General features: G+C 31.2%; 1 protein-coding gene across 8 annotated transcripts in view; it reads left to right on the top strand.

The window, feature by feature from the left end:
• The window catches only part of LOC106460807 (BAH and coiled-coil domain-containing protein 1-like), a 126,068-nt gene that overhangs the window by 69,264 nt on the left and 36,754 nt on the right, over positions 1–20,050 (top strand). For all 8 annotated transcript variants that reach the window (XR_002610844.1, XM_022387603.1, XM_022387604.1 and 5 more), the window contains 10 exons: positions 1,099–1,227; positions 5,592–5,756; positions 6,190–6,999; positions 11,028–12,284; positions 13,029–13,097; positions 13,547–13,664; positions 14,105–14,184; positions 15,005–15,268; positions 17,311–17,432; positions 18,208–19,658. Coding sequence is in view for 7 of the 8 variants with exons in the window: in XM_022387603.1 (XP_022243311.1) it covers positions 1,099–1,227; positions 5,592–5,756; positions 6,190–6,999; positions 11,028–12,284; positions 13,029–13,097; positions 13,547–13,664; positions 14,105–14,184; positions 15,005–15,268; positions 17,311–17,432; positions 18,208–19,658 (4,465 nt within the window). In the remaining variant the exon portion in view is untranslated. The remainder of the gene's footprint in view (positions 1–1,098; positions 1,228–5,591; positions 5,757–6,189; positions 7,000–11,027; positions 12,285–13,028; positions 13,098–13,546; positions 13,665–14,104; positions 14,185–15,004; positions 15,269–17,310; positions 17,433–18,207; positions 19,659–20,050) is intronic.

Raw genomic sequence — 20,050 nt, 5'->3', positions numbered from 1 at the left:
AATTAAGATATTTTTAATTAATGAAAAGACATTTGGGAAGAATTAAGATTAAAAGTAGATTAAAGATACCATTAATTAATGCTTAATGAGTTAAATTAATGTTTTTAGCATAAGTTCAATTGAATGAGTAGGTACTTGAACACCTTGTAAATAAATAGATGAGGAGGCTAAGCATGGTTAAGAATGTGAATACTTTAATACATGTTTTAACTCCTGAAAGAAGTAATAACTTAAGCAATCTTGTTGAATATCTTTCAAATCTATGGATAGTGATTTTATTTTTATCTATTGAGATTATAAGTTATTCTATACATTACATTTTTATCAAAAGTCATTTACATATGCCTTATAAGGTATGCTGAATAAACTTCTTTTGTTTGTTTAGTATATTCATAATGATCATGACTGTTTATAGTGTTCATGTTTATTGCACCCATGATGTTATTGATTTCTTATGGTGTTCAAGTTTTAGTATAAGATAGAAGGGACATGTCAAAGATAGCTTATAATGGTGTTATTGGTAATGTACTTATTTCACTGTCAATATACTTGTTTTAATCTATCTTTTATCTCTTTAATACTGTCATTGGACATTGCATTCATTTTTCTAAGTTTTTGATGCCTTGATGATGATAGTGCCAGACAATAAGATTGATAATTTAGTGTTCTTTTATACTTTAGCAAGAATAGTATAATGCTTAAAATCCTACTGTTTATACCTAGCCTTGATTTAATGCTAGATTTGTCAGAGTCAATATCATGTATTGTTTAATTTTTAAGAGCTTACCTATTAAAATTTTTTTCTTCAATGATTTGGAAATGGTTAAATGAGTTAGTAGCTATTTCGCCAACTGGGTTAATGTCATATTTATTACATACATATTTGTTTGAGTTCTCTCTCTCTTCTTTTTTTTTTTTTTACTTATATATAAACTGTATTGAAACCAAACAAGTTTTATTAGCTGTGGTTAAGTAAACTTATTGGATATTACAAATAATTATTTACATTCGTATGTTTTATTAGAGACAAGTTATTTCCATTTAAAAGGTATATAATATACAACAGTAATTTGCTTATTTTGACTTTTGTAATTTAAGGGACCAGTTATTCCTATTTGAGTGGGATATACAACAGTAATTTCCCTGCTCCGTCCACCTCTCCATTCAGAGTGCCACCTACAGGAATAATAATGAGACAGTTTTGGCCCCCTACACCACCACCAGACAGTAAGCAAGGTTTACTTTAGTTTATCTTTTTTTTTTCCTCAAAAATTGTTACAAAGATTTGAGAGTGAAGAAAATAGTGTTTAAATTAAGAATATTGTGTAAAAACAGTTGTAGTTTTAAGGGTTTAGTTTGTTTGTTTGTAATTAAGCACAAAGCTTAAGATAGTGGGCTATCTGTTCTCTGCTCACCATTGGTATGGAAACCCAGTTTCTAGCATTGTAACTCTGCAGACATACTTTAAGGGTTTAGAAATTCTTTCTGTCATTAGCAAAAGATATACGTATATGAATAAATGTACAAGATGCTTTGGAAGACATACAGAAGGCTCATTCTAAGAACAGTCATAAGGAAAAGTTATCTAAAATATTGAAAAATTCACAAGATTTTTATCAATGCATTCATGCATGGCCAGAACTTCTAACGTTTTAAAAATTCAAACAATACAAAGTGAAATGCATAGGTATGGGTGTTTGGACCTTTTCTTGAACACTTTTGAATTGGCCCCTCTTTTTATGTACATATATTTTGTTCTTAATTTCTGTAGGGCAGCCCTGGATAATGGAAGTATGACAGAAGAATTCTTTGAAAACAAAGTTGTATGATGTATTTTTAGGTACTAAGTTTCACTGAAAACATCCTATGTTTGATCACATAAATCCAACCATCTTTTCAGTAGTTGAAAAGCACAATTGTTTTTTGATGCATTTCTGAAAATCCAGTTACTTTGATTCAAATCTGAGCCATCATCATCTCCAAAATACAAACGTGGATGACAGAAAGAGTGTTTTTTTTTGAGAATGCAAAAATACCACCTTTTACATCATTGCCATTGAAAAGTTAAATCTTTTCCAGGAAAATGTATGTAAATAGGTTCTTTTATTTGTATTAGAAGGTGGTCATGATATTTTGAGCAACTTCCCCTTCTTTATAACTAATGGTGTAGCTTATGCGCTTTTCAATTATAAGATTCATTAAAGTTTCTGCAATCTAACTCTACTAGTAATTTATAACTTCATAAAAAAACAATAAATGTGGCATCTATCAGACAGGCAGTAGCACTGCCTATGTAGGGATGACTCTGATTGTTCATTGAAATGATAGTAATTTAAAAAAGTAATAATTCAAGTGTAAACTATGTAATCATTATACCTTGATGTTAGCTTTCTTACAGAAATTTTGGTGAAACAGGAATTACCAGCTAATAATAGGTAAACAATAAATGTTACAGATGGAATCTCATTGTATTTAGAACTTGGTTATAAATACAACCTTCCTATGTCTATTAAAACACTGCATTAAAAACAACAACAAGCAAACAAGTAAAGAAAAAACTTTTCAAAAAACTAAGTAAATGTAGGGATGGCTAATATCATTCCTTTAAAAACAATGCAAATAAGTAAAGAAAAATTGAACAGTGAACACTTCAGAATAATAGATGCAGCGAAAGATGAATTGATGCTAAGAAAAAAGGAAGCACTCCTAATTCGTAACATACAATCTAAGGTGAACAATCAACTAGTTACGTCAGTGCATCTCAAACTATGATCAATTCATTGTGCCTGAGATGGGCAAAAAGTGAAAACTTCATCCAACAAATAAGTGTCAATATCTACTGAAATGGAAAAAAAATATATTATATGATTCACAAACAAGATAGTAGGGATGGCACTTGCACCATCCCTACATAATATCACAGGCAAGATTTAACATATAGCACTATATTTAACTATTCAATCACAATTGAGTTTAATTTATCCAATTTTGTCTGTTAACATTCTACTACATTGTGTGCCAGTGCTATTATGTAGAGATGATGCAAAGCCATCCCTACTATCATGCTTTCATTGTTTTTAAAGGATTGATATTATCCATAATTCATTTTCATTGCAGAAGCTTAACTTATAATACATCAAACTTTGGGATACTGTATGTCTGTAAGACCAAACACCTGTTAATTAAACATAATACTCTGTTGTTGTGGCCAGCATAATCCCTTGTAATGAAAAATAATATGTCTTATAATTTAATGTGTTTTAATTATGAAATATGTGACAGACTAGTATTAAAGCTACAATACCTCCATTTTGAAACATTTAAAACAAATGCTTAGTTTATACATCATAAGTTAGGGAGTATACAAAGTTCAGTTACACCGTGAGCAACCTGGTAGTGCATATCATCATCCTTGCTGTTGGGTACACTGTGAGCAACCTGATGATTCAAGTCATCATTCTTGCTGTTGGGTACAGTGTGAGCAACCTGGTGGTTCAAGTCATCATTCTTGTTGTTAGGCACACTGTGAACAACTTGGTAGTGCAGATCATCATTCTTGCTGTTAGGCACACTGTGAGCAACCTGATAATGCAGATCATCATTCTTGCTGTTGGGCTCTGTTTCATTAAATTGAACTACAGATGAAAGCTCAATCCATTTTCTAGAATTACCATATTTTATGGCATATAAGATGCACCCATATTTTAGCAAAGAATATTTAGGAAAAAACATTGAGTGTATCAAAGCATTTGATGTTTACTCCAAATAACGTAAAACATGAAACCTGAATATAAAGAAAAACTTATTTTGATGAAAATATCATACATGCAACATATTAAATCAAATTTGCATAACAAGAAAAAAAACTTTTCAGTAAAACTGAGGTAAAGAGCAAAAAACACTGTTATTCTGTAAAAAAAAAGTTTATCTAAATATGCAGCAAAATCTTTATCACTACTGCTTATGGTTAGTGAATTTTCGCTATCTTCGAATAATGCATCATCTTCAGTTCCATCTAGGATATTACTGATGTCACACTTTTTGAAAGCTTTCATAATTATTTCTGTTTTTACAGCATCCCATAAATTTTTCACCCACTCAAATACCTGTGAAATGGTGAGCCTTTTCACTCTTCCTGTGGGTGTAAAGTCATGATCTGAGGCCTGCATCCATTTGGTCCACTCCTCATGCATTTTCTGTTTAAAAAGGTTTGTTTATGGATACATCTAAGGATGTAACTGGCATGTGAGCCCACAAGGAATAACAGCCAACTGAGATTAATTTTTATATTTTAATATACAGTTGTCTGGGGAAAAACTAGGTAGAATTTAGCTAATGGGGGAAAAACTGAGAGATGTATTTTCTTTAACTTCATATATTAGATGCAGGATGATTTTTAGAGACTTTTTTCAGGAAAAAAGTATGTCTGTTGCTGTAATACATGGTATGCTAATGTTGATGTAGAGACTAATTGTCACATTAACTGGTTATATACAGGGTTGGTCCAATGGACTGACTTGTATTTGTGAGTAAAATGTGCAAGTCTGTTTTACACAAAAAATCAGATGTGTTAGAAAAGTATTTGTACTTGAGATGTATATGTCAATTGATGTCAGTAGTATAATTCAAACTCTGACAAGCGAGAGTGCAAGTTGACGTAAGTGTGCAGAATAAAAATATTTTTGTCGATCTTACAGTTTGAACATTGTATTCACATAATCTCTAGAACCTTCAAATTGCATACCTATTTTTTTTTCTGTATTCCTTTACCCTGTATCTTATATCTATTCTCCCCTACCACAAAATATCACTAAATCAACAATGTAGAGTAAAATTAATAGTTGATAACTCTGACATCAAGAGCATAATACGGTGCTGAATGTACAAGGTTGTGGCATGTGCACTTTGACCCCCACCTTTACACATGGGGTTAATATTAACTCATTGTTTTATCCTGAATAAACTATGTAGTAATTTAAGGTACCTTTCCTGTATTGTGATTATCACTGTTTATATAAATAGAATTTTGATATACTTTTTTAAATTCATGAAAATGCTACAGTACAGTATCTAGCTCAAAAACTTATCATTTTAATAATTGATACTCTCTTTTTTTTAGTTGCATTTCAATTGTATTAAAAATGCTTTTATATAAGATACTTCTGTCTTAATGTGAGAATTTCTATGTTATTACTAATCTTGCTATTAATTTTGCTTGTGACTTAATATGTTCTCAGACATTTGTAAACATAATTTTAATTATCTCAGAGTTGAATTTTGCTTATTGTGCTACATATTATCTTCATGAGATGTTTAATTTTTTATTAAATAAAAACAATTTTAAGAACAAACTTATTTCTGGCAATGTTATTTTGGTATGAATTATCTAGTTTTTTACAAAATCATTTAAAATTTAAAAGCAAGCTTGAAATAATGACAAGAAGCTCATTAAAACAACTTTTGTAACTTAAATTACCAATCATAGAATTTCACACTAAGAAATTAAATTTCAAATAATATCATTAGAATTGTATACAAAGTATGATTTGTTCAGTTTATATATATATATCATGATTATTACAAAATTACAGATTATAGCAGATATGGAATAGGTAGTAGCCTCTATACGATGTTTCCAGCAATGGGGTCACTTGCTCCATCTACGGACCCAAACCCATACTCCAGTCAAGGATATATTTCTAGATTGGGACAGTCATCTTCACATTACCATTCTATTCTAGAAGCAGCACATAAAGGTGTCTTTTATTTTATTCTTTATTTCAGCCTATCATGGGGTAGGGTTGTATTTAATTTTTTTTTTTTACTAAATTATTGAAATGACATAAATTGTATAAGCATCTCCTTCTAAAGTATTCTGTGGATTTTTTACAAATTTTTATAGCAAGGTTATTATTTTAAATTAAGGAATTGTTTAATGTAAGTCATATGCAGCTGTTTTTTTAAACCTATTAACCATCTTGTGAAGTAAAAACTGGACCATTGATGAAATGCTTATAAAAATAAAAGGTTTCCACTGGAAAAGTAAATGGTGGAGTGAAAAATAGTTTTATTACGTTTTTGTAAAAAGTGGAAACTATTTGCACAATAATCTAGAATTTTTTTTCTTAAAGAAGGAACAATTAAACACTTTTAAAACATAATGATTCATACTTATTGTATCTTTCATAGAACCTACCTACTTGCCTCCAGGACTAGCTCTAGCATCTCCTCTTGCCATGAACAGTCATTTAGGGCACACAACACCAGTACCCTCCCTGACTCCAGCTCTTGACCGCCATCCAAGCTATAGTCACTTGGGGCTAGGGATGAAAGGGCTAGATGTTGGAAGGCGCACTCTCCTTGTGGAAGAGGAAGACTTTCGAAGAGTAGAACGTGGAGCAGATGACTTGGAAGGATTTTTGAAAAGAGAAGTATCAAATGTTAGTTGCCATCACAAGGTAGATCGGGCAAGGTTGGGCATGAATGTTATAGAATCTCAAATTCGAGCTGCTGGAAAACAAACAGATTCCTCCTCTAGTGTTGTGTCACAAGAGAAGGCATCAGAAAGTAGAAGTAAAAACCGTGAAGACAAACAGAAAGATAAAAAAATGCAACTTCATCTTACAGAGTGCTGTCTGACACACAATAACCCACTACTTTGTAGAGGAACTAAACACAGTAAATCTCGTGGGTTGACCACAAGTTATGAAGTTGAAAAAACTGCAAAAGAAAAAAAATGTTCCAGGTGCTCTTCTGATTTAACAAACAGCATTGGCAGTCCTCATTGTGTAACTAAAACAACTGCTAAAGTAAAAAGCACAGATTATCAGGAAGAACATCAGAAAACGGTTCTGGATTCCTCTTTAACTACAACAGTGGTCACACCTACTAGTACTGTGGAAACCACCTCAGTTACTACCACAAGAATTCACATGACACCATCATTAGTTAATTCAAATGTTTCCATTATTTCCAAAACACAAAAGTCTAACAATACGGGTAAGTTTTTATATATCTTGTAAAATGCTAGATTCTAATTTTATGCTATAAACATCGTTCTTTTCTAGAGGTTGTTATGTGTTCATGTATTATACAATTATTGTTACTACCAGCTGTTGTTGGGTATTAATATATTTTTACAATCATTGCTGTTATCGGGATTTATTACATTCTTTGTTGACTAGAGTGATAAAGATGTGATTTTTCAGGAAAATTAGTTTCCAGGAAATTTTCTAGAAGGTTAAAAATGTAATGGAAAAAATTTTTTGTAGTGTTTTCTTTTGAAACATAGATTTCTTATTGAATACTGAACAGCTAAGCACCCAAAAACATTGCTAATAATAAATAATGCCAATTTTAGATGCTTGTTTAGGACTGGTGAGTTATTTATTGAGGAACATTGTTTACATAAAATTAACAGGCAGAACTGTGATGATAGGGTTTATTATTTATTTTTACTGTTTTTTTATTGGAATTTTTAGTATTTCTGAACAACTATAACAAAAATTATTTAAACCACTAATAGTCACAATCCACCAGGCATTGAGTCATTACTTTGTCTCTTTCTAGTATTATTCTTAAATTGTTGTCCTCAGTTGATCCTTTATCATTATTAATTTATTTTTGTTCTTGATTTTTGCTGGTTCCAATTTTGCTAATGCTTGCAGGTCTAGATTTTGCCCTTCATTCTCAAGTCATGCCATTGCCATTGTCCAGGTCTTCATCTTAGAGAAGGTGAAGATTTTATTGTATAATCACAAGTTTAGATGAATAGTCCATTTTGAGGCAATGTCTGTTTTTTGCTTTTATGTTACTTAAAGCAGCTATCATATGTGGAAAGCTTAATACCTCCATATCAGCTTTGGATAACACCATGTTAAAGATGCAGTGATTTTACTTTATTTCCATAGAAAGTCTCTTTTCCATAATGATTTCTGTCCAACTCTGTATTCAGTTTGGAAATATTCTCTGTAATCTTCATGATCATATCCACTGACTGATCTGTATTTGTTCACTGTGTCCACTTGTACTGCTTCTTAGCTTAACTACATGTCCAAGGTCTTTATAAATGATCTTCATCAATTATCCATGGGTAAAGCTCAAAGCAATGCCCTTCCCATTTCTTTTGGAAAATATTTCAGTACTTGTGGGATGGATTTCTACATTTTAGTTATGGTTCTGAGTGTGCAAATGTCCTTAAAAAAGCAGGTTCAAGACATGAGCCAGAGAGCTATTATATGTAATGTCCATACAACCCTCACAGGATTTCCTTTTCATATATTTTTACATCACTTTCAGAAATGAGTTTTGTTTTCCACTTTCAGTTTTTGAGCCACAGCTTTTTAAGAAAATTTTATATATTAGGAATTTCAAAATTCAAGTTACACTTATAATTTAACTCTTATTTTATTTCAACAATTTTTAACTGAGAACTATTCTAGAATCAATATTTTGTAATTTTCTAACATTTGATCTAATTCATGAAGAAAAATGAAAAAAAAAAAGTTCAAATTTACATTTCTGTGCAGCTCCAAGGAATCCCACCTGTAAACAATTCACTTGTTGATTTAACCTTTTTATGTCCATTCCAAAGAATAGCTTTAAATTTTCTAAGAAACACTCACTGCTTAAGAATATGTTTTCCATTTCTTAGTTTCCAAGCATTTCTTTTGTCCTTTTCTGCTTAGATGTTAATTTTGTTAGTGAAAGTGTTTTGGGTAATATTATGTCTGTTTAATAGCTACAACAATTTTCTTTGATGAGAAACATAAAATAATCTCTTTTAATTAAGTACTGTAGGTGACAGCAAAATATTGTGATAAATCAAAGCCCTATATATATTGAATATTAAGTTTATATTTGTTGTATTCAAACAATGTACATAAATAAACTGGTTAACTGGCTACTCAATTTTTTCTAATTGCTATCATGATATGTTTTAAAGTGAAAAAATCATTACTATTATTACTAATAATAAACCATGTTTTCATTATTTGATTTACATAAAATCAATGGGGAATTACTGTATATTTTAAAAACATACAAAGTGGCAAATGAGTGGTAATCTCGATGTTACTGACTCAGCAAGTACGAAAGTTTTAAAAATTTGTGCCAAACATTTTAACAAAATAAAAAACATTTACAAAATGTGCAAATGATATTCACTGACAGGAACATTGTTTCATATTATTTGGATGGTCCCTGACCATAGTCTGGACCAGGGATGGCCAACTTATTTATGCTTATGGGCCAATTTCTTACCTAGTCTGTAGTTTGGAGGTGGAAACTGTATGACCAGGTAAATTATGCTTAGAATATTTACTTCCAAGAATATGCAAGTTCTATAGACTCTCAGTTAATTATATGGTTTTGAATAAATAGCCGAGTTAGAATTTGGTTTGTTTATCGTTTCATTTTGCTAGTTTGGCTAAAATAAAATATAATTAAAAAAAAAGAACAGGGGCCAAATAAAGTATCTTCACAGGCTGGATCTGGCCTGCTGGCCACCAGTTGGTTGTCTATGGTCTGGACTTTTTTTGGTCTCATGGAGTTTTTAGCATCACTGAAGACTAGCCATATACTGATCGGTGGGAAAGTTTGGTTTTGATTCAATGACCTTGAGAAGAATTGGTTCAGGAGCTGCAAATTCAAATCTGATGAAAGGCTCCAATTTCTGTTTTTCACTTTTTTGAAAATGCCACTTTTCTATTTAAGTGGTTTCAGTTGCGCATGTGCAAAATATGAGAAGTGGTCTAGAAATTTAAAGCAGTTTCATATTTCAATATCTTTTTAGTGATATCACTTTTACAGACTGGATCTGGTTGTTAGGCCAGTAGTAAATTCTAGAATTTCAGAACCCCTCAAGCTAAAAACAAAAGGGTTGGTCATGAAAGAAAACATTAAACAAAAAATGTAGTACATTACCCTTCTGGAAGACAGGTCACCTATTGAAAAATAACTTCCAAGTATTTCATAAAGTGGTCATAAACAATTCATACTTTCAACCTTATTTGCCAAAGACAAAACAACAAAAAATATATTGAACATAAAATCACAGAATAAACAGTTTTTAACTAAAGGATATTGAGAAGCTTGTTTTCTCTAGCCTATAGAGAACAAGCTGTTGCATAGAATGTTAAAAATTATGTATAATGATTACTTAAAGAATTAAACAGTTTGTAAATTATTACCCAGCAATTGATAGTGTCTTGTAATAATTACTGCACAATATGAAAAGAATGTTGCAGTTATTGTGACTATCTCATGTTGGTAGTACCGTGTTACTTATCTTTTTTCTAGAGGTTGTCAGGTTGATTGTTTTGAGTAACTACTCTCATAAACTAAAATTTATAAGGAAGAAAATTTTAATGCTATTCTTAAAATGAAGATGTTCAAAAGAGATGATTTTTTGATACAATAACTGCTCTTATCCAGAACTTGTGAAGATGTGGATTTTATAATATAGTCATCATCATTGTTTGGACTTGGATTGAATATGTTTTTTAAGGTTTTTGTTGTTATTTAGCTACACTATATACATTTCTGTAAAATTTTTCTTGGAAATGTTTTGTGTTATATAACTGAAACTTAAATATGAACCTCCTCTGACATTATTGCTATGTAAATATCCTTAAATTGTTTCTGTCTATAGATTTTCACATTAACTAAATTTTGCATCTTTATCCTGTTGTTCAATTTAAATCAGTTGGTAAAGTAAGCAAATAAATATATATGTTTAGAGTAAATGGACTTGTTAAGAAAGCATTATTATATATGATGTTGCATCAGAACAATAATTACTTTTTGGTTCGAGATATATGAAATATTGCCATATTATGAAGCAAATATGATGTTTCCAATGTTAGAGAATGAATGATTTAATAAGAAGTGTGGGAATATTAATCATAGGAGAGAAAATAACAATGAAACTATGGAATATTTGAAGTTTTCCTCATAAATTTATAAAATCTCAGATTTGAATTCAGAATAATATGCTTTGTACCTTCTTTGCCATTTTTCTTTTCTAGTGTCTGTTGATGATACAAAAATTTCAAACAAAACTTCACAGTGTAAAGAAAAGTGTAGAGATAGTAGCATTTCATGCAGTACTCAAAGTGACCTTGCACCACAGTCACAAAACCTAACTTGTTCGGATCATGATCATGACATATTGAAACTCACACAAAGTCAGGAAGCAGGGACCATAGATCTGTCTCTTCCTTTAACAGGTCAGTCTTGTGAACCAATTCGGAATGTTTCCTCACAAGTGAGTGAGGGTGAAAATGAACAGAGTTTGCTCTCTAGTCAAAACACCTCTATAAGCAAAGTTAGTGAATCCCTCATTTCCAAACAAAAATCATCAAACACTTTGTCCAGATCCTGTTCTCTCACCTTGTCTCACACAGTTGCTTCACAGCCATTGAAAGATGACAATTCAACATTGTGTGTAGTGTCGAGCAATAGCAAGAGACATTTGACCCACTCACCAAAGAGCCACACACCTTCTTCTACTCCAATGTTATTATCTGGTGTCCACATAAAACAAGAGAGAATAGAAGGAGAAGAACACTGTCCATTAAGTAAAACATGCAACTCTTCTCTTTCGTCCACATGGCAGGATCTCAGTTTGTCTAGAAATGATATGACTGAAGAGGATCAAGGTGTTATTAATCTCAGTATACCACGCAGAGTTCCTAAACAAGAACCTGTAGAATTTGCCTTACATTATAGGATGCAACCAGAATCTCCATCAAGGAAAAGTCTTTCATCAGAGAAAGTTCAATCAGACTTTGTTTCATCCAAAAATCTTGCAACATTAACAGGTTTAGCATTACATGGAACTACATCTGTGGCCAAATCAACACTTCAAACAAATGATGTAATGCATCCTACAGATCAGATTGCTGAGAAACCTAGATCTTCTGGGAAAGCTGTAAAAGCTACCACATCAGTTCAGTCTCAACTAGTTAGTAACCCAGATTGTGCATCTACCTTCTCTTTAGTAACAACATGTTTGACTGTCTCTCAGCCACCAGTTTTATCCAGTACTCTGTCAGGGCTACCCAGTCAAGATGGTGGTATTTCAGGCCAACAAACATTTCCTGCTTCCAAAAGGTCTGATTATCCTTTTGTTGCAACAAATGCTAATCCTCATCCAAGTACCACAACAAAGCCTAGTGCATCAGTGTCTGGATCTTTGACGTGGTCCTGCTCCTCTGGTAATAGTGTTTCTACCAATAATACGTGTCAACCAAGTTCTGTAGCCTTGACTTTTTCTTCTACAGGTGAGTTCCATTTCATTCATACATTCATTTTCTCTAAAGACAGTTGACAAAACATTATCATTAGTCTAATATTCATTTGAGAACTTTTTTTCTTTTCTATTAGGAGATTCTTATTGGAATAAGTAGTAATTTAACTGCTTACATCTTGTTTAAAAAACAAAAAGAAATATTATCGGAAAATCCTTTATTGATTTTATTATATATATATATATATGTATATATATATATATATATTCTTCCAGATGTTTATCATCTTAGTGTGTTAAGATAGATATTTTGTTTTTGACTTTATATACAGAAAGTATATATGTAATAGTTATTCACTGAATGATGCCTGTGGATTATGTCCATGTAATTTTATTCTTATTCTTAACTCATGAAATTTATCGCATATAATCTTGTATTATAAATTGGCCACCATGTGGTAACCATCTAAAAGGGATCAAATAATAATCATAACTAACAATAAACTTTCCAACATTTATCTTTTGATATACCCTTAATGTCTTTGGTCAAATGGTTAAGAATGCTAGGTAAAGGAGAGCTTTTAAGTTTTAAAGCCTTTGCTTAGTTATTTACACCAAGTTAACATAAACCAGCTTATTTGCATAAGACCTACAATAATATATTCGTTTATGTAATTCTTTGTGTATGAGAGATAGTATTAATAAATTTAAGTTTAACCAAATAACATATCTTCTGTAATGTCATATATAAATTGCTTTGCTTTTGTTCATTTCCTAGCAAACTCAAACATCCCTGTAGGAATAGCAGTAGCTCAAAAGAGACAAGGTGTTTCAACAAATTCAGCTGGTGAGTTGAAATATTTTAATATTTTTAATTATAATACTAAAAGATATTAGTTTCAAGAGACTTTTGAATAAGCTAAGAAAAGTTCTTTGATGCTATGTGAATAGTTGAAAGGGACTGAATAAAAGTATTGAAAACACCAAAACACTTAATAGTACCATGTAACAAGTTTTACATTTTAACTTAAAAATAAATTTTTCAAGTGATATGTAACACAGTGTTAATGGTTATTATAAACATCGTATTTAAGATAGTGTAATGGCAGTTGATAGCTGATAATTTGTCTTTCTTAATTTGAAAGCTTTTTCACATTTATTAATAAAATTGTTTTGTACTGCTATGCTTTCGTTAGTAATTTTATAACTATGTGGAAGTAGGCAAAAGGTGTTATTTGTGTTTGATACTTTGTATTTTAAAGGTCACAAATAATTGTTTTAGGTTTTTCTTCACAGATAAAGGTGGATCCCAATTTGGAATAAATACAGATCATTCAAGCAGATCATCTGCTATATCTTCTTTGCCTACTGGAAGTTCAGATAGTTCCATTCCTGAAAAAGAAGGGTATTTACAGTAAGTTCTTGTGTTATTAACTCTGAATTTTAAATGGTTATTAAAGTTGTTCCAGTTATTTTACTAATTCAAAGTATTCAATTCTTGAAACAAAAAGGGGGGATAAACTCTAAAAGAATACAATATTTGAATTTGAATTGTGGATTCAAAGTGGATGGTGTTATGAATTTGCAATCAGTTTTAGATGCAAAATATTAATTAAGAATACTTCCCCACAGGCTATTTTTATATAGGACTTTATAATTTATTTCTTTATCTTCTTTTGCAATTAAACTTTTAAAAGGAATATTTTGAAACTTTCTCATTTGTTGTATTCTAACTTCAAAAATTTGTGATAATTTTTTTTAATATTAATATTTAATGTTGGCAGATTCTAGTGGTAAATTGATGACCTCAGTAGGGGAAAATGAGCTTTTAATATTGATATGAATGGTTTTTAGGGAATCTTCAGGACTGAATATGCAGCAACATCCTGTAGAGCCAAACTTAAATGACAATTCTACCTGCATACTCAGCCAAGGTAGTATATTTGTTGTCTGTTTATTGATTTTTTTCTCAAATGATTCTTGGGGATGAAACAGCTTAACCTTTTTTTTTTAAATGAATATTTAAACTATACTTTCTGATGTGCCAGAAAATCCTGTAGCACCCATGGATATACTTAATATGTACCTAACACTTCAAAATAAAGAGTTCAAATAAACTGTAATGTGAAGTAATAATTTACAAATCTGTTTTGTTCTATGGTTGTAAACTAGTGTAGTTGCACTACTGTGATGAAAGTTGGTATACAGAATTATGATTTCATTTTAAAAAGGCTTCTGTAATTGTTTGTAAATTTTCATTATATAAACAAAATTGTTAAGAGTTTTGGCAATTTTCAGAATGATAAGTGGATGTTAACTGATTTAGTTTTGGCATGTTTAAGTTCTGACCTATAAAACTATTAATGTTTTGATTTATAGTCCTTTACTCACCACTAATAACCTACATAATTTAGATGTTGATAATATGTAATGTACCATCTCAGTTAATTATATGTTATTGTTCATCAGACTAACTGGTTATTTATTTATTTTTTAATTTCATTTTCTTCACCAAAATGTGAATTTAAGTGAACAAATTGCTTACATTCCACCATACTTTATTAATTTGCTTAAATATTCCAAGCAGTACTGATGAGCCATGAATTTGGTGAAACTAGTCTGTTGTAAAGAATAGATTAATGCTCTACATCATTATTTCGTCACTGAAATTCACATTTTAATAAACAAAAGAAATAAAAGACTATTATATTATTAATGTGTAGTTTTAAAATAATCATTGGTGTTCTTTTACAGATGTTAATCCTCCAGTTACCCAGTGGGAGTCAGATTCTGTTGTACGCACCCCAATAGCACAGCACTGGGTTACTCCTAGTCCTGTAGTAGGTCCCACAGTTTGGCTTAGTCAGAACACGTATAACCCTACTCCAGCTCCACCTCAAACAGCTCTACCATATTCCATAGACCCATCTCACATTCCCATATCACCTGGGGGATATCAAGTCTATAGAGATTCTTTAACTAATCAGATTTTTCTACTGCCTACAGCAACAAATATAGGTAAATTTCTTTATTTTTTATTTGTTATCTGTCTTTAGTTTGATAATATTTGCATATTTAGTACTCAGTACTTAATCTGGCACCACTTAGTAGCAGGATAGCACTAAACCTAATTATCCTAATTAAAATTCAAAAATTGTTAAAAACTATTGCTTACATTAATACATGTATGTTTTATTCCTTAGCTGTGTTCTAAAAGCTCATACTTTATGTTTTAATTCTTTTCTAATATTTAATATATATAATAACTATTCCAACATTTTTCATTGAGCTTGGGTAAATTTGGTGAAGGCAATACTTAATTTGTATACATATGGAAATCATGTAGCTTCCTTTGAAACTTATCTTCTAATAAAAATATGTTGGTAGAAATATTTTTCTTTGGTTTGAAAGTTATCATCTTTATGATTAAGTATGTATTATCATTTGTGATACCTGAATTGTAGTATTAATTTCTATATGGCTTTAGATAAATGCAAATCATCCTTGATGGGATGCAGTGTTGGTATTATTTATCTCATGTTACTTTTTTGTGGAAGAAATATTCCATTTAAAAAAAAAGTCTATTCTTTTAGTACTTGCAATACTTGTAATCATCTAAAGAAACCTTGGACCTGAAACACGTAAACATTCAAAACATTACAAATATCTGTTATACAATATTCAGTTTCATGATTCAGTACCTTCATTTATTGGATGATTCATTTTGTTACCATTTGGCTTGCTGTGCTGAAATGTGTTTGAATATACATTTACACAGCATAGTGCTATCAAGGAAAAGTGGATGTAATATTTCTGCAGGTTTCACACTTAATCACACAAAAATTCTAAATAAAAAATAAGACTTACAGTATCAAGTATTGCATGAATTTCTAAAATTTATAAAAGTGAAGAGTCTCAGTGCATAATACAAAAAAAACAAACACCAAATTGAACAAAAATTAGATAGTCCAAAATGGTTTCATCAGGTGAATATTATAATAAAAGAAATATGAGAAAAGAAACAAGTATAAAAGAAAAAGCTAGACTGTTAGGCTTTTGGCTTACAACTGTCTTCAGAAAAAAAATACATAATAAAAGAGGGGAGTGTCTTGATTAATGAAAAACAGTAGCATGATAGAACATATAGCAGGTGCAGGAAGAAAAGAAACATCAACTTTTGAAAATTAAAAAAATGAAACTTTGTTATAATTGCCCTTTTTAGTGGACTAGTATTGCAGTTGCATTTTGCTTATTGAATGGTTACAAAAAATTTTGTTGCTGCTAAATAGACTGCTGACAGATTTGGGTTTTGTGATTATTCTTGGTTAGATGCTGTTTATTCACATAGAATATTTAGTTTAATCTGTGTAAAAGGGCTTTGCCATTAGGAAATTGCAAGACATCACATAACTGGCATTAAAGGTCTGGTGGTACTTTTGTTATTTCAATGTAAAAATTGTTATTTTTAGTATTGCCTACTGTTGCATATACCTTTGTTTGTGTGTGCATAAAAAAAAAATGTTATCACCTTAGATATAAGTTGTGACAAAATGTGATTTTTGAAGGATCAGCAAACAACTATACTGTTTGTGACTCTAGGAAAAGACAATTTTAAAATGACCTTTTAATAATGTAGAAATTTCAGAAATGGATGTATATGGTGACAAAAGTTATCTTTTCAGAATTATTGAGATCTCAATGTTATGATTAATGGTCTTAGATATTTCATCTTAGAAAAGCTTATGTTAAAAATTTAGCCATTTCTTTTTTTTTTTTTTTTTGGTTTACTCATTTATTGTGATGCTCATTTGATGAGTTCATTTTTAATTAATTTTATATTTAACATGATTTTGTATTATTGATTTTTTCATTATTCTAAAATCTCCACTTGTTACCTGGTATTTCTTTGTTTTTGCAAGTGTTAAATTTTTAAAAAGTAAGCTGTTAACAATTAATGCTTAAATGTCACAGTTGCTTTGGTTATGCAGAAAAACTTTTAAATGAATAATTTGTATTTATTTATTTACTGTTTACCTCTGTTAATAAACTGTTGGTTTCAGAAATCGTGGACCGATCTGGAATTTGGACAGGCTACCCAGCTCCCCCTTGTAGCACACCAGTGCAACAAATGTTTACAACCCAACCTCATCAGCCACCATTTCAAGCTCAAGCCATACAAGAGGTAATGAGTGTGTGGTGAGCTTATCTTAAGATGCTGCTACTTGAACATTAATACTGTGATGAATTTAGAGGAAATATATGTATGTAAAAGTTGTATGTACTCAAGTTTTCATCATATTGAGACATTATTTTGTCATTAAACTTGCTTTTGTTCTCTGATATGCTTAATTTTACTGTAAGTCAAAAGTTGGAATTTAATGTATCATTATATTTAGACTTAGTTCATTCCATTCCTAATGGCATCTTTATTTAGCTCTGTTATGTTGTATTTTCACTAATTATTAAACAAAGTGGGCTGATGAAAGTTAATGTTAGTCAGAACTGTAGATTTTGTGTTCTGTGTGAGATATGCATTTATGTGATGTAATCCAAAGAAAAAAATTAATTTGCTTGGGCCAACTAGAAAACTGACAGCCACAAACTTAGTTACATAATAAAGGATGAAAAGATGGTTATTGTATAAAATACTACCTCGGGCTTTATCGTGTTAGTTTGATACTTGATACACTAGATTGAAAGATAAATTTAATATTTAGCAATTTATGAATCTCTGTAAACCTAAGTTGCTGTATTTCATTTAAAATTCAGTATAGTTTATTGATTGTAAATGATTGACATAAAATTAAAAAGAAGTGAAACCTTACCTCACATGTAAGGTAGGTTGGACATATGTTTTTTTATTGTCTAAGTAGTTTGTGCAATTTGGAATTGAATGATATTATATTAATCTATTTACCAAATGGTATAAACTGCTTTCTTTGTTTTATGTGATATAGGAAGACCAACTCAAACACCAAACAACAAAGAATAAAAATTCATCTCTGCCTAGTAACTGCATTACAACACTAGAAATTTCAGAAGATGAAGAGAGAAATGGGTCATCACAGGGTATCTGTGAAGAATATGAAGATGATAAAACTGAAGACAAAACTCACGGAATGCTTCACACAGCTCCATCATTGCCTCTTGGCTCTTCCTCAACCGTTTCTTACCCAGCATTCCCTCAAGCTACTGCCCCAGCAGCACTTTCTTATTTCTATGAAGCTTCCACAATTGTTCACCTGACTCAAACCCAGTCAACAACTGCTATTCAAACAGAGCCAGGTAAACGTTCACAGGGAACATCACCTATGAATCCTGTTACTCCATCACCACCACCTGTACTTTTGGGTTCTGAGCAAGGTGTTCAGACATCAGTTTCTGATGAAGGAGATGAGAGTGAGAATAATGATGAAGAAGGGGAGATAGAAGTTAGTCAAGTTACAACTGAAGGAGAACAACCTAGTCAGGCTATGAGTGTTACAACTGCAATTCAAGTAGATATGGACTCTCAGACAAATTCAGATTATACTGATGTAGAAGAACATGCTGTGGAAGTAACAGATTCTGCCAACCAAACTGATAACCTTTTGATGAGTGTGGGTAAGGAGTTTTGTACAAGTGGTGAAGAGGAGTCATGTGATGTCACTCATCCTCTTTCTCCTGCTGTAATAGAAAACCTTTCTGTTGCTAATAGTAATGATTCAGAAACTCAGTTGTTCCAGGAGCAGCCTTCTTTGAATGTTGAAGTAGTTGAAGAAGACTCTGCACCTGTACTTTCAGCAGCTAGCAAACCAGTCATGGACTTCATTGATCATCATGGGTTAAACTTGCTTGTGGATAGCATTGAAGAATTTGCTTCACGTGAACAAGAAGGAAAGACTATGGAAATGGACCAGCATCATTCAGACAACTCAGATGAACAGTCTAGTAAGAAAATAAGTGACTTAGATGATAGTGCTAAAGTCAATGACATTATGAATCCCTCTGAAGACTCCATGTTGTTGAAATCAAAGTCATTGTCAAACAGTATTGATTCTTCATGTACTGATGGTTTAGGACTGTTATGTGCCCTAGCTGAACAGCGATTCTTGGAAGAATCAATGAACATCCAAGGTCCAGAGGTTGGACTGAACCTCAGTTTGAAGCATGATATTAATCAAAACTATGAGGAATCTAACAGGCAAGATGACAACCCTAATTCTAAGAGTCCTTTACAAGTTTATGCTTTCAGTAGTAAGTCCTCGTCTCCATTTTACACATTGGAAAGTCCATTATTTGTTAGTAATGCTCCAAAAACAATGGATGTTGCAGAATTGGAGATGAAATTGCAGCTGGCAGAATTACAGAAAAAATACAAAGAAAAACAAAAGGAACTGGCCAAACTTCAGCCAAAAAAAGAAAAGGAGTAAGTAGTGATTATTTTTAAACTAATCAGATAGTTTAACTTTATGATATTTTTTCTTTGTATGTATCAAATCTGTACTATAAAGCAACTTGTTTCTGTGATGATAATTTTCCAACTTCATAACCTCTTATTATTATGAAATTTTCTGAGGTTTTATGTCTCCAGGACATCTATAAGCACACATTATATAACATAGTTAAATTTAGTTACATTACTATGAAGAAACTGGCCAGTAGGGACAAATTAAAATTTCCATATCATTTTATGCCATTTTTCTTGTTTAAGAAAGATACTACTGGTGTAGGAAAATATATATAGTCAGACGAAAGAAGTGGGCAAGTGATATGATGACCAAGCCTCTGGACTTTTGGAAGACTGTATTGTTCTCAGAC

This window comes from Limulus polyphemus, unplaced genomic scaffold (genome assembly GCF_000517525.1).
Source record: "Limulus polyphemus unplaced genomic scaffold, Limulus_polyphemus-2.1.2 Scaffold839, whole genome shotgun sequence".
Taxonomy (NCBI): domain Eukaryota; kingdom Metazoa; phylum Arthropoda; class Merostomata; order Xiphosura; family Limulidae; genus Limulus; species Limulus polyphemus.
Note: the sequence above shows the minus strand (reverse complement) of the source record. Positions and strands in the feature narration are given on the sequence as shown.